This window comes from Hippocampus bargibanti, linkage group LG14, assembly GCF_051943395.1.
Source record: "Hippocampus bargibanti isolate YZ-2025 linkage group LG14, ASM5194339v1, whole genome shotgun sequence".
NCBI lineage: Eukaryota > Metazoa > Chordata > Actinopteri > Syngnathiformes > Syngnathidae > Hippocampus > Hippocampus bargibanti.
Window position 1 is genome coordinate 5,948,792 of NC_142747.1, and position 15,321 is coordinate 5,964,112.

Sequence of the window (15,321 nt, forward strand, 5' to 3'; positions counted from 1 at the left end):
CAATTAACACTCTACATGTATTTCCAAAACGGGGGTCGACACACCGTCCACCGAGTGATTGGACTGCACAGCGTCTTCATTGTGCAGCATCGCGGTCCCGGTCCAAAGTGGAGAGTCACTTGTGATCCGGGTCACGGCACCAATGTGACGGGTGTCACAACAGTGACTGTCTTCATCTCCACGATGCTGCCGTCTTAATGAAGACGAGACGCGTGAATGTGTCTTTTTATTTCTTTTATTTCTGCAACACAGTATGGCAGAAGGGATGGGTGAAGTCGCATGGGTTTCGTCTTGTGATTAACCGGAATCTCCTCGACATTGTTCTCAAATGCAAAACATTGTAGATAACAAAACAGAATTAACAACGTGTGATCGTATAGTGGTTATTTACAGAAAAAGAGAATACAACACAAGTTCAAGTTCACTGTTATTTACAAGATGACCCTGAACGGGCGGAGACTCGGCAGAACACACGGTGCGCTTGTAATGGCTGGCGCACAGTTCAACCCGCCACGGACACTCACGGGCAAATGAAACACGACACAAGAAACTAAATATTGTTCAATAAAAACGAAATGAAACAATTATTACCTGCAACACAGCATGGCAGAAGGGATGGGTGAAGTCGCATCAGAATCAGAATCAGAATCATCTTTATTGCCAAGTATGTAGAACACACAACAACAATTGTGAACACGCTGCACTAGTCGCATGGGTTTCGTCTTGTGATTAACTGCGCAATAGAAAAGCATTATGAAGCACATGTGCTCCAAAGTTCCACTCGACAAAACGTGAAGTAAATAATGACACAAAAAGTAATCTGGACTCGAAATGAATAAGGGAACTAATTAGATAACACTAGACAGTATAAAAGGGGAAACAAAATAAGATATTGTTATGAAAATGCCCGTTAATCGAGACCAACAGAAAATTGTGATTCACCATTAATCTCCTCCAGATTCTGGAACTATGGGCGGGACATGGTGCCACACTGTGCGCCGTTGCGTCACTTCCTTCATAATTTAATAATCTAAGTACTATTTCTATGCACGCACGGAGAAAATTGCGCGCAGGGTCGGATATATCGATAGTTATATCGATATTTTTCGGACTCCCTAGAATATCGATATAACGAGACTTTACTGTATATATATATATATATATATATATATATATATATATATATATATATATATATATATATATATATATATATATATATATATATATATATATATATATATATATATATATATATATATATATATCCCTACTGTCCAGACATGGCGGTGCCGGACTCTGCTATGATAGGTCCCTGCTCTCAGGTTGGGGGGAGCAGAGGACTACTCCCTGCAGCTCCACTGATTGTTAGAAGAAGTTTCTTGGATAAGAAGCGAAACGTCCGACACCTTCAAAGAAGTACAGATGACAGCTGAAGAAACCTTTTTATCGATGGACCACTCCTGTACGACTGAGAGCTTACACAGACGTATCATGAGTAGGTCCGCAAAAAAAGTGGATGACAAAGTACAAGAATCCCTGCGCGGATTCATTGATATTGAGGCAGGAAGTTTAAAAACGAGCTGGGCAAATATGCTGTTCGGTTAGGTATATAGTTTTGGTTTTTTGTTTATTTTTCAGAGGTGAGATTTTCCAAATGTTAAAAAATATGAGGCTTGGCTTAAAAAAAATATTAGAAAATATTCACTTTAGACGGATGGCTACTTTTGTTAAGGCTTGGCATTTAAAAAAAAAAGGTCGGAAAACATTCACTTTAGACGGATGGCTAATTTTGTGTCCCCCTTAAGGTTTGGTTCAAAAGGGATAGCTTTTAAACAAAAAAAAAAAAAAAAAAAAGAAAAACCGCCTACGGCATCTCTCAGGTATTTTTATGGTGCACCAACAGGCTGTTATAAAGTCAGAGAGAGGGTGTGGGGGGTTCATGATAGGTTTTTAATTGCTAGTAAACAAGCTCGCATTCTGTGTACTGCATTGCGGAGCAGGTGGCTTTTTATCACATTGCATCACACTTGCCCGGGGTCATCTCAGAACCCCCATACAGGATTGAAGTGTTGCGCAGGATTTTGAGTGAACTAAATAAAAGCCTGAAAGGAGGGGGGGGGCGTAGCCGTAAGGCTGATGAGGCCAGCTTGCTGGAGCCTGCGGAGCCTTTTGTGCCGTTCACGGTGGCCTTCGGCTTTCTCCGAAGCAATGCCTTCCCAGGGAGCCTGCCAGTGGGGTCCCCTGCCCGCCGCATCGCAGACATGCCGACGTTTCATGATTAGCATCTCTTAATGCCTAGCAGCAGGGGGCTCAGGCCACTGTGGGATCTCAATGTAGGTTTTTTTTGGGGGGGAGCGTGCCCTCCAGCCGCTCACACCTGACCTGGCTGAAGCGCTGAGCCGTGCATGTCTTGAAGGGGAGTGGGGTGGGGTGGGCAAGAGAACTCAACTAAGCTCTCAAACGGCTTCATTACACCCCCACCGAATCAATATGTACGGTTGAAGCAAATGTGCCTTCAGTGAAGTTGCACCTGAAACCTGAGGGGCTAATTGTGAAGATTGAGGCTGTGATAATCCAATCGTCACTCTATCCGTCTGTCTGTCCTCTCAGTTTCAAGAGGGCTGAGATATTGTGTTGCGCCCCCCCCCTCTGAAAAAATGAAGTTTAGGTATATTTTCCCAACATTTATTCAGATACTTTGAATGTACTGGCAAAGTTTCCCCTCAGTTTGTTTTCCCTGAGGCCTAAAATGCAGATGTTGCGGATGTAAGTCGCAACCACGTTGAAAAACTGACTTTGTTGTTGACATGAATCACAACACGACGCCATGATGTCATTTCGTAGGAGTCTGGGCTTCAAAGACGGCTTGTTTCTCTTGATGTCGTCGTCTTCTTGTTGTCAGTGGAGTGCGGCCGGCAGACAATTTGTCCTTTTGCATCCTTGTCAGTGCACGGCTGGCGTGGCTAATGCCCTTTACATAGCGACATGTCTTCTTCTTCTTTGCTGACGCAAATTGAGATGCATCACATCCATCACATGATGATCACCAACCATCTGTGACCCCCTCCCTGCCCTTATCCGTCCCGTAATGAAATCTCGGAGCCCTCCCTGATGAATGCACGGCAGACGGACATACAGAAAGCCGTGCGCATAACCACTCGTCTTGTTTCGCCGGTGACAGGAAATCCATGAAATCTCGGCAGAGGAGAGGCGGGCATCTGCTTGCGGCACCGCTAATGGCTCAGGATAGCAAAGAAAAGCTCAATTTATAGATAACGTTACAGTGAAGCCCATTTTTTTTATGGGGGAGATGGAAGGTGGTTGATCGGCCAACTTACCTCTCCCGTATGCTGTGCACACATTATAACGCGTCCAAGTATGCTTGCTTAAAGGACAACCGACGCCTCTGACAAGTTGTGTCCATAATTTGTAAAATCGCTTCAAATGACTTCTACTGAGTGTATTTTACAGGGATTCCACCGCATATAGCTATATCTTACATTTTAAGACTCGTGCTGAATATTCAGGAAGTCTTGTTTTTGAGTTGGTGACGATTTCTGAGGTCACGTCACGGAAGGACCTCCCCTGACCGAGAAAAGGGCACACAATGCATTTTGCGGTACTTTGTTTGGTCTGAAAACTTCGTGTTGATGGCGAAATTAGATGGTGAATCATTGTGTGTTGCACCAAGACAACTATTTGATATACGCTGAGACAAATTCCCAGCAGACAAATCAGCCCATTCTAACGGAGCTTTGGCGCCATCTTCTGCATTTTCTGGGTGCTACATTTCTGTCCAGATGCCTCAAAATGACAGGGAATAACTTATTTAATCAATTGGAAACATTTATGCTTTCCTCTTTAGAACTATTTGAATCATATTCATAACTGGATGCGTAACAAGAAAGCATCTTCTCCAAATCTAAAGCCATTGTTTTGATTCTCGAGCAAGGCAAGACATCTTGGCGTGACATCACGAACAAGGGGGCGGGACCTTCTGAAACTGGCGACTTCCTGGTTCAATTGAAGTGGTTTTTGGACACTTGAAGTCATTTTTATTGGTGTTTTGCATTTGACTAAAAATATCATCCTGCGTGTTTTGGGTCTTTTATATGCTATAAAACGTTTTTGTGATGTCAGTTAGGAAACAAAAAAGTGGTGTCGGTTGTCCTTTAAATATGTTTGGGAAAAAAAAGCTCACTCTCCCTGTAATGTTACTCAATGACGCGATTGCAACTACCACGAATACTAACATGACTAATATCACACATCCAGTCCACCATAATGGTAAACACTGCATTGGAGGCATGTGGTGTTCCACAAGGTTCAATCTTGGGGCCCTGCTGTTGTCATTGTATATACTGGGACTGCTTGGTATTTCTTTTCATTTCTATGCTAGATCCTGCAAACAGCAAAGGAAAGACATGCATCCTGTCAGCAGATTATTGACATGGGAATCACTGCAATTAGAATTGCAGGTGAACTCAGCCACCGTGTGTTTGTTCGCTCCCTACTACCTGTTTGTTCCTTCTCTGACGAGTCCGGGTGAGATGGCTGCTATTCCCGCATGGATCTTCCCCGTAGATACATCTAATGTTGCAAGAAAAGAGTGGGCTTGAGGCAGGCCGGCAGAAAAATCTTGCTTGACTGCCTTCCTGACAAATCCTATTTTGTGTGTGTGTGTGTGTGTTGTGGTTGTTGTTGTTGCTGTTTTTTTTAATCGACAAACATTACTCAGCTAGAAACAGTATGCTTGTGATTAGCCATAGGCGCCGCCGAGCCGAGCGAGATCTAATGATTTATTTCGAAGGGCCATAGCTTTTGATTAATGTTGTCCAACTCCGACGGCTCTCCCTTGGATGTTTTGCACGCCCGTTTTGTATGTCACGCCGCTTGATCTCCGTGACCAGCGTGCATGCTTTCATTTGATAGCCCCCTAGCTGCTTTGCGCCCATGTCAGGGGTCAGGAACCTTTTTGATTGCCATAAAAGTAAAATATTTTGAAATGTTTTTCAGTGAGAGCCACACACACCCACACACACGCACACACACACGCACGCACGCAAACATACACTCACGCATGCAAACATGCACGCACGCACGGCCACTTTTTAAATGTCAGAATGTATGTATAACTTTGTGATAGTACTCACCATTAAAATGAATGGTTTTCCGTTCCTCATGATTGGTAAAAATCCAGCCAAACGATAGGAATGAAAGTGAACTTGCCGGGTCCATACGCAAAGTTACTGCTAGCTAGCCTGCACACGGCTCATTAGCATCCGCACTTGCTTTCTGCTCTCTCTCGCAGAAGTATATTGATGCTAATGTTAGCATGGGGCTTGTCACAGTGCTACTGACATTCGACTGTTTCATCGACTGTTTCATGGTATTGTTTCATTGCACCCATTGCAAATTTGAATTACAACCTTTTCTCTCCACAAAGGCGAATCCTTCGGTTTAATCAACCTGAAGTGTGCAATATTATTCGTCATTATTTTACTCGTCGGGCTTATTTAAAAAGGAGCGTTTACCTCTTTCAACAACGGCCAGTATTTCATTCAAAACTGTGCATTCCGCCAACCTTTGGTCAGTATCATCCAATCAAAATGCGCTGTCCACCAACCTCCGCCCGAACAGGAAATGAACAGCAAAAAAGCGAGAATATGTATTTAGTATTATCGGCGCGCCAGATGCAATCATCAAAAGAGCCATTATGGCTCGCGCGCCATAGGTTCCCAACCCCTGGCCTATGTCATGTCCCGAAATGAATCCGCCGTTGCGATGTACGCATCCTTTTTACAGATAGCATTTTTACCAGACTCGTCACATTTTTATTAAATTTATATTACTGCTTGTATTTCTTGATTCTGATTGTCATTGCGTTTGAGTCATGTGATCGCTTCCTGTGGCGGATGTCTGTTTGGCGCAATGTGATTGACTCTGAAGACGTAAATTAACTGATTTGCTTCAAAGGAGTGGCCATTTTACCATTGTTTACGTTGTCTTTGTCAGTTGCTGGAATGAATGAAAACCAACAGATGAATGAAAGCAATGTATGTGGCGGAAATCTCGCTGCGATAATTACTAAATATACACTATCCATGCCTATGAGAAGCCGTAATTCATGTACGGTCTTCTTGCTTTGCTGGATGTCCGACATGTTGTGTTGTCAGTCCGCGAGCGTGGGTGGGGGAGGAAGATGTCTGCACTAATGAAGTGCATTAGCTTAATTACTGCCCCAGAGAAGCGTCGGTAGGCTTGGACTGACGCATGCATCTGCAGGAAAGAAAAATGGAAAAAATCCCTTTCTTCAGACTGAATGCTATAGAACAGTTTCTGTTTGGTTAAAGCATGAGAAAGTTTTGGCCTTTGTGCTCCAGTCGCCGTCCTCTCTTTCTCCACGATAACTAATGAATCGCCTTTTCTTTTCAGCCAGTCAATGGAGAACCATTAATTTTTTAAGTCGTCCTTTTGACTGATTGTGGCTAAGTGAAATCTGTAATTGTTTTTCAAGCCCATTCCTTGAATAGCAATGGTTGACCTGAGGCTCGAATGACGCGTGAACAAGCATAAGGTCACTCTGAATCACACATACAGTACATACACAGTCATTTGTATTTAATTTGCCATGTGAAATTGAAAGATGCATTACATGATTAGGGTACATGAAAATTTTGGATTAAAAAAACGAATGTGGTCATTTGGTTATTTAAAAAAAAAAAGACTGTTCCATAACAGAAGGATGGGTTGAATTACTTTCTTACATTACCAATGAAGGATAATCACCAATCTGTCTTGATCTAAAATAAAATAAAAAATAAAAATAATAATAAAATAAAAATTTCTCCGGGTCCTCCGGTTTCCTCCCACACTCCAAAAACATGCATAGCAGGCAGATTGACCACTCCAAATTGTCCCTAGGTGTGAGTGTGAGAATGACTGTTGCATGTCTTTGTGTGCCCTGCGATTGGCCGGCAACCAATTCAGGGTGTCCCCCGCCTCGTGCCCGAAGACAGCTGAGATAGGCTCCAGCATCCCCCGCGACCCTAATGAGGAAGAAGCGGTACGGAAAATGAGATGAGATGAGAGAGATAATAACAATCACGTGGTTCAACACCCCTCCCCCCTAAAAAATAGTAAATGTGTAAAAGAACAATTGAACAGTTCAAAACAGCGGTCAGTCTCCATATGTACACCAGAGGCTTCTGCAAGAAAACAAAAACTATATTTAAATACCAACATGAACAGTTGAATTTTATAGGCAGTTCATCATAGGCACTTTAAATGGTGGCAGATGGGTGATGACATTGGAGTCATCATATTTATTCACCGAATATGATATGATGTTCATCCATGCATTTGTGTCTTGTGGGCTACATTAGCATAATCTTATTAGCGCCGGTTAGGGAGGTCATCCCCCGAATCTCAAGCCGGTCCCCCTCTTTTTTTTCAAATGTTATTTATTTTTTTCTTCCGCCTCAACAGCCGAGCTAATTATGAGAGAAGCACCCTGATCAGCCATCTGCCGCCGCAACACTAGCGTGATATACAGTAGCCCCCCACTCCCCCTCTGCAAGACACTCTCCTTGTCTAGGATCCCAACCATGAAATATGTGGCGCTGAACCGGGTTCAAAGCCGAGCAGGAAGGTAAATCAGAGCCCGGTGCACTCCTTGCAGATGGCCAATGAAAGATGCACATTATAAATCGAAACGAGCCCGTCACTCGCTAGTTTATGGCAGCCAGGTTCTATCTCTTGCCTTTTATTTATTTTTACTTTGCCGGCATGTAATAAAGGCTTCAAAGTATTGGAGGAGGCAAGAAAAGTGACGACGCCAGATGACTAAATACTGTTTTTAATGATTTTGCTGCATCATTTTGTTTCATACTTTTTAATTTTGCATAACCAAATATGCGGTGTTAAAATGAAATAAGGATTTGGTTGGAATAGGAGTATATCGTGCTTCAGAAAGCCACCTGTCACAAAATAAATAAATAAACAATATAAATGACGAGAGTATGCAGTATCATTAAGGACGAGTATGCAGTATCATTAAGGGCTTTATAGCAAACGATTGTAACGTCCTCATTTTGAGCCGTCGCGATAAATGTTCACGATTCATAAATCAATTTTCCGTTAACGGTAATTGCGGGAGAACCGGAAGCAAATCCCATTTTACTTTGGGTAAATCATAACTTTGCTGCTGTTAATTGTGAATTTCTGCACTGTGAGACTAATAAAGGTTAATCTAATTCAAGTGTCAAAGTCAAGGCCAAATCCGGCCTGCCACATCATTTTTTTCAGCCCGCGAAAGCAAATCAAACTTTCAAAATCAAAATCAAAATTCCATGATTCTTGCTAAAATCCTCAACAAAATTTCATATTTTTGGATATAAACCAGAATAACAGTCATTATTATTGACTTCAGATTTGAAAACTAGTTATTCATTAATTTGTTGTGCGCTCTATATGTAATATGTGGAGGGGATTAAACAATCTAACAATCTTCCCCAAATTCATAACAGCCCTCGAGAGGAAACCATAACTACAATGTGCCCCTGGCAAAAAATGACTTTGACACATCTAATCTAATGTAATGTAATCTAATGTAATCTAATGTAATCTAATCTGATCTAATATAATCTAAAAGCAGACTATGCATTTTTGAATCTCCCAACATGATTTATCCAAATTCACTCTTTAGCGCCCTTTGGGAAATTAAAAGTCACTCTGGACATTTAGTTTCACATCAGACATGAAATTACCCCTGGACAAGACTTTTTGTGCTCCCTGTTTTGAATGACCATTTTTCAAACCCTCTTCATGAAACATCGTCACTTGGTTTGAGCGCATTTCCTTCTCATTTTGCTTTCCAGACGCCGTCTTTCAGAACCACCCTCGACTGCGCACACCCCCCTTGCCACTGTCCCACTCACACTCGCCCAACCACCATCAACTCCATGCGACCTCCATCAACTCCTTGAACCGGGGCAACTACACGCCGCGGAGCAACCCCAGCCCGGCGCCCACCGACGGTGGCTCCTCGGTGCCGGCCGACGCCAGCGCCCCGGACAACTGGCTGCTCAACAGCAACATCCCGCTGGAAACCAGGTAAAGTGTCCATGGCGACAGACCTACAAAAAAATTAAATACGTTGCGGCTCCATGTCCATGCCATCAGAACAAAAAAAACACAACAACAAAAATCTATAAACTATAAACGAAAACTTTACTAGCAATAAAACTTTACTAGCACTTGATGATATAGTTCTGAAATATTTGGGTAGACAAAAAAATGTATACTTTGCCTTGATTTTCCAAATTTGGTGACATTTTAGTTCATTATGGCAGTCTGCCGTTGATAAGGGCCAATGAAATGAGGACCGCTCTGTCAGGCAGGACGTCAACACTGACGAGAGCGACTAACAAGAGAAAAGTACCGCTTTCGGCCTTTTGTTTTTGTGTTTGGTAACCATGGCGATGCAGCCGGGTCTCAATTATAATCACCTTGGGATGGCAAGTGAAAAGTGGCGCCGATTCGTATTCACGACGCGTTAATCAGCAAGCGTGTGGCGGCACGGCGCCGCGGAGCCTCGCGTCAAGTGCGCCCCGTCCCGGTGTCATCTCATTAGAACCACGACCGAGCAAATCAAGAGAAGCGGCCACTCGCTTTGTGATGACCTCGTCTTGCCTGATGAATGTGTTTATTGTTGTGGAAACTTTTAGTGGAAAAAAATAAATAGATGACACAAAATATGATGGCTCCGTTTTAAAGCGGAACATAACTATTTCAGTCTGATTTTGGATTATTGATTAAAAAAGAGGTTATCATTTGGGACACGTTTTCAAATTGCAGTCGTCACAAGCACTTTTTTCCCTCCATTTTTACGAAGATAAAAAACATTAACCACCCTTTTCCCAAACTTTGTATGGGACTGTTAACAAGCTAGCTGAGAGCGTGACAATGTCCCTCGGAATGGCTTTCGGTCACATTCCGATCTCGTATCCAGCTTGGTGTTTTTCCTCCCCTGGGCCCAGGTATCCGTGCTCATTAAAAGTTGCATTCTTCGCCAGTGAAAAGACTTCAAAAGCGGCAAAGCAGCCCGTTTCATTGCGGATGGTCCATTCCTCCATCGTTGTTCATTGATCAAACGGGCGAGGCCATGCGGCAAACTTTATCATGAGCTGAAAAAATATCCCTTTCGGCGAGGCTTTTGCGCGACCTTCATTAACGCTGCATCCTGATGTGCGAGCAATCGCAGTGACGAGCTTTTTTTACACATGTCATCCCCACAAAGCGACAGTGGTGCTAAACACGTTGACATTGTCATGCCTCTTGCCTGTCGAAGGAATTTCATTTGATCCTGCATATTTTCCACTTTGCTCCCTTCGGCCTCGTGTACCCCATTCCCTAATGTCTCTTGTCTTTGTCTTCCATTTTATCATGTGTGTAATTGAAGAAGCCATTGCCCCTCTGTAAATCATCATTTTCCCAAATATATTGATGTACCGGATTCCCCAACCTCATCTGGGTTGCCTTCATCATCTCTGTACCTTACTGGAGTCCAAACTCGTTTACGTTCCCGCCACGATAGCATTCACAAGTCCCGAACACCTTTATAACAGCCACTTCATGATAATGACCCGATTTTTTTTGCCCTCACCGAATAGTGAAAACGGCCTCTGTGACAATGAACCATGGGGGGCTAACAGCCGCCGTGACCTTGCCTATGAACAAAATGTATATACAATGCAGGATTCCACCCCCCGTTGCCGAGCAACGCCACAGATCGATTCCGTCCATTGTTGTCCTTTGTGCCCGTATTTCACGGAAGCACGGCACGATCCTAGTCGCACAGTACGGGAAACGGAAGCAAACTTTTGCCTCTGCAACGGTGGAAATTGTCTCTCATTTTCAAAAGCTCAGCCAAGACTACTTAAATTGACAACTGTCAGCTTTGGTGGGCAACACATGCTGACAGGGTGTTTTCGAAGTTAGTCGAAATGTTAAATTTGTTGGTTTCATATCATATATTATTTCTTCATTCGCAAGTATGTGTCCTTGACATACTCATCTGTCATAACTGGCGGCCATTTTTCTTTTAAAATGGTTACAAGGAACTAACATATCGATTTGTGTCCATCAAGTCCCTTAGTCCCAAGTACTTTTCCATTATTCAGTACCATCAAACCTCCGACTTTGTGTCTTCCGTGATCCTTTGGCCCAGTTATTGAGCTGACGAGTCAACGAGTTGACATTACCACTCTGCAATGACAGTGACAGCCTCTTTGACATTAACAGGTGGCGGTGGTTGGCGTACCAAACGGTACTGGAGCTACTTTGAAATATTTGAGGAAAAAAGACATAAAATTACATTGGTTGAGCCGTCCGTCCCTTGCTGACTATGACAGACGATATAGTGTAGTGCCTGCGCTGTCATGTAACAAAGACCAGTGGTGGTCAATCAATAACCTCATTTCAAAAATGAACGACTACCTTTGCCAGAGAAAACAAACGCTTAGCCTTCATCCCGCATACACAGGGCAATCATCTCCCTTTTTCCGCTGCACTTGTCACTGTTCACAGAACCTTCGCAGTCTCACATCCAATAAGGACAAATATTGGACATTATTATGATGTACCGGTGTGACTTGCGACCTTGTTGTTAAATTGACTCTTCCAGTTTCACAATTATCCCACTGGCTGAGAAGACACAAAGGCATCCGAACGTGATTTGTTTTACCGCACACGACGGTGGAACCTGTTCAGGAAATATCCCTGATAAGATAAAGTGTCCCGAAAATGTTCCTGTCAACCACAACAAAAATAAAATCTGAAGCCGTTCAAGCCGTTCAACCCCCATTTCACCCATATCCCCGGTCTCCCTTTGTCTTGCACGTTCAATGCCCCCATGTGGACCCCTTACCTTGAATCAAATGTCTTGTGTGTTCTTTTTACTTTCTTTGCTTCAAGTTGGCATATGATGTCTACCATTTTGTTTTTGTTTTTCCCAATATACCACATTAACCGACCGTCTCTTGTGTATTCCAAGTTTGTTTGTCCCCCCCGCTTCGCCCAGATAGACCTTAAGCTGTGTCACTGTTGTCTTCCGCGCTCCATTTCTACTCCATATGTCCTTCCCCATGTTCCCTTGTGTCGCCCATTGGCCGCCTGTGTCACCCATTGTCCACCCGCGTACCCCACAACCCTACATTCAAACTATTCCCCCTACACTCATCTTTACTTATAAGTGACAGTTTAGCTAGGATACACCGCTAGCGGAAGTATTCCAAGCTACCATTCTTCGGTACCACCTTAAGGTTTCCTATTTGCTCGTGACACCTTGTTCTCTTCCAACACACAATCTGACAAGGAGCCAGAATACTCTGATGTTTATTAGAGAGGAGCAAGACGCTTGCAGACAAGGGCAGGGCTCATGCAAAACCAGGTAGGCCAGCGTGCCCAAACGACGGGTGGGGGGCTATTCCTGCCTTTGATGTAGTCGTAGTAGTGATAGTAGTTCCTTAAGGTGCTCAATGTCTCCATACCGTATGTCCTTGTTGAGCGAAACAGTGTATTTACTTTGTGCTCCCGCACGCGCATCTCACCAGCGGCTTCATATCCATCTCTCCGCCTGTGTGTAGAAACATAGCAAAGCAGGCATTCCTTGAGACTTTACAGGACAACCCCATTGAGATGGACATACTGGCGTCCTCACGCCACGACGTTGCCTACAACGACGGGTAGGTCGCATGCTTGCCACGCTTCTGCCTCCAATGCCTTGTGCTATGTTTCCATCACACATTATCTGCCCCCGAAATGCCATTGGTGTGTGTATGTGTGTGTGTGTGTGTCTGTAATTGTGTGCGCATCTACATCTTTGTGTTTGTGTGCCAGAAGCTCAATCCGTCCCCATGTAGCCCTTGAGCGGATAATGAAGCATAATTGCGAACTTAAGAGTGCATGCAAAAGTGACCCCGGATGTCTGATTGTGAGGCAGAACAAGCAAATTATTTTCTTTTGGACAATCGCTAAACAAAAATAACAATACCAAGAAAGACTCTCAGGACGTCAGGATTTGTCTCTCGGGTCGAGCGGCCTGAGTAATACTGTACATAGAGAGAAACTCGGCGCTATTAGGCTGCAATGCATTTTAACGCATTGAGTGCCATTGGCGTTCAGTGCCATCAACTGTCATTTTTTACAGGAATGTGCAAAGAAGGGTCCTAACCAATTCTGGTTTGATCATTAAGATGCATAGCAGATGACTGAAAATTCAACCAATATAAGCATCTTATGATCAATTGATTAGAGTTTGTGTCACGCTAAATGTACTGCAGTGAGTGCCATTTTATTGGACGGGAGATGTTGGAGCTATGTCCTTTCGGCACACATACATGCACACACAGCTAAGTACTACTACCACTAAATAACGTGCAAATAATTTTGCACGTAAGTTTGCAAATAAGTTTTTCAAATGTAAGAATTTCACAATCCATTCGATTTGGGAGCCCCAGACAGGATGATGTAGGCCAATATAAATGGCTAATCCACTTAACAAAATTCCAAGATCCGCACCTTTATCCCATTCTTAAACCAATCGGTTAATTGGATTTTACGTTTAAGTAGTTTTTGTGTGCACATACAAACACAAGTGACTAAAGCCTGTTTGTGATTGCAAAAGAATACAAAACACATACATAACAGGATGCTATGGGTCCTTAAGACAAAATGTGTTGTATGGAATTGGTTTAAAACAGACATTTTCCACAAAGAAGTTTGACACAAAGCTTTTTTTCTATTTTTCCACGAAATCTAAGTGCCAAAAAGATGACCAATTCTAAAATAGTGTTGTAGTGGAAGAGCAATTTGTTCTTCTGTGTCTTCGACATATGAACAAATACATTATTTGTACGAAATAATCAATTTGAAGGGGGCGTAGCATGGCGCTTCATGATCATTTTAAAAAGGAGCAGCCAGGGCCCATTTATCACCGCTTGCCATTTTAATTAATTCACAATAGCCTCGATTTCCAACACTGTACACTACAAAGTGCAGCACAAAGGATTAATGCAACGTTGTCCGGTGTTATGTCGACGTCGTCTTTTTCCCAAGGCGTTGAGAAAAATGGCCATCATAACTCCTCAAGCTGTGCAGGCGTGTATTCACCCCGCCCCTGCGCTTAAAGGTAACACATGCTCCCAGTCCTGTCCTTCGTGGCACGCTGGAATGTGGCATTTAATCGCATCCGCCCCTTGTAAACGCGTCAGTAAAAAGGCCTTGACAGCGATGCGGCCGCCTCTGATGGACCACGAGTTTGTCCTGTCTGACGTTGCCTGGACGGTTTCCTCAAAGGACGAAGGAATAGCCTTGGCACGCACTCCTGCGCTTCCCGGGAATTACTCTTTGACGCTTTGCCGTGAATACTGGAAAAAAATGAGTTTCACTCAGCATAGTCGAGTGTAACGATCCCACAACCAGTTATCTCGGTCCAAGGGCCATTTTATGTTGGGCTGACCTGAGAGCGAGAGCAAAAAAAATATTTCAGTCTCAGCTTGCACCTCTTCTGTGCACATGGCAAAGCACTTGGTAGTAATATGTAAGTATGTAGCTCGGTTGGTTGAACGTTCAGTTGGTAGGCCCATAGGAATAATTGGTAGGAAGGAAGGAAGATTGTTTGGTTGATGAGTAGAAGCAGGTGAGTCCGAGGACTGGTTAGCTCAGTAGATAAGTGTGTGTTGTTGTAAGGAGGTGGTAAGGAATGTTGGGTGGGTAGGACATCAGTAAGAAAGAGGGGAGGAGGATTGTTTGGTCAGTAGAAGCTGCTACAGGTAGGTGGAAAGACTATGTAGGTAGCTAGGTAGTAAGATTATTGGGTAAGACAGCAGGAAGATTGGCTGTTGATCCATAAGGCTAGCTCAGCAGACAGGTGAGTTGGGTAGGGAGGTAGGCTAGTTGACTGGCTAGGTTGTCAGCAAGTCAGAAAATTTATTTAGTAGTGGTAGGTAGGTTGGTAGCATAGCAGGAGGGAAGTAATACGTATAGTGTAAGTAGGTTTATTGGTTGCAGGTATAGGTGGAACAATTATTTTGTCGCTCGGTCAGTCGATAGGTCAATATTATTCGATACTCTTTCAAAAGTAAAAAACATAATTTGACACATTCTCATCATCCAGCACAATGAAACATGTATGTGTTCCAAGGACTCAAAATATTTGGTACTGCTCCTCTGGTGCGTCTAATATCACGCAGCTCATTCAGCAGAAGGGTTACCATGGCGAAGGGACAGAGTGTACCTGGCAACACAATCACACTT

General features: G+C 43.4%; 1 protein-coding gene across 10 annotated transcripts in view; it reads left to right on the forward strand.

The window, feature by feature from the left end:
* Window positions 1–15,321, forward strand: part of tenm4 (teneurin transmembrane protein 4) — a 180,504-nt gene that overhangs the window by 59,374 nt on the left and 105,809 nt on the right. For 5 of the 10 annotated variants that reach the window (XM_089013404.1, XM_089013405.1, XM_089013408.1 and 2 more), the window contains 2 exons: window positions 8,883–9,117; window positions 12,651–12,749. In XM_089013404.1, the coding sequence (XP_088869530.1) occupies window positions 8,883–9,117; window positions 12,651–12,749 (334 nt within the window). Of the gene's footprint in view, window positions 1–8,882; window positions 9,118–12,379; window positions 12,455–12,650; window positions 12,750–15,321 lie in introns of all 10 variants that reach the window. The other 5 variants (XM_089013406.1, XM_089013412.1, XM_089013410.1 and 2 more) reach the window with 3 other exon arrangements.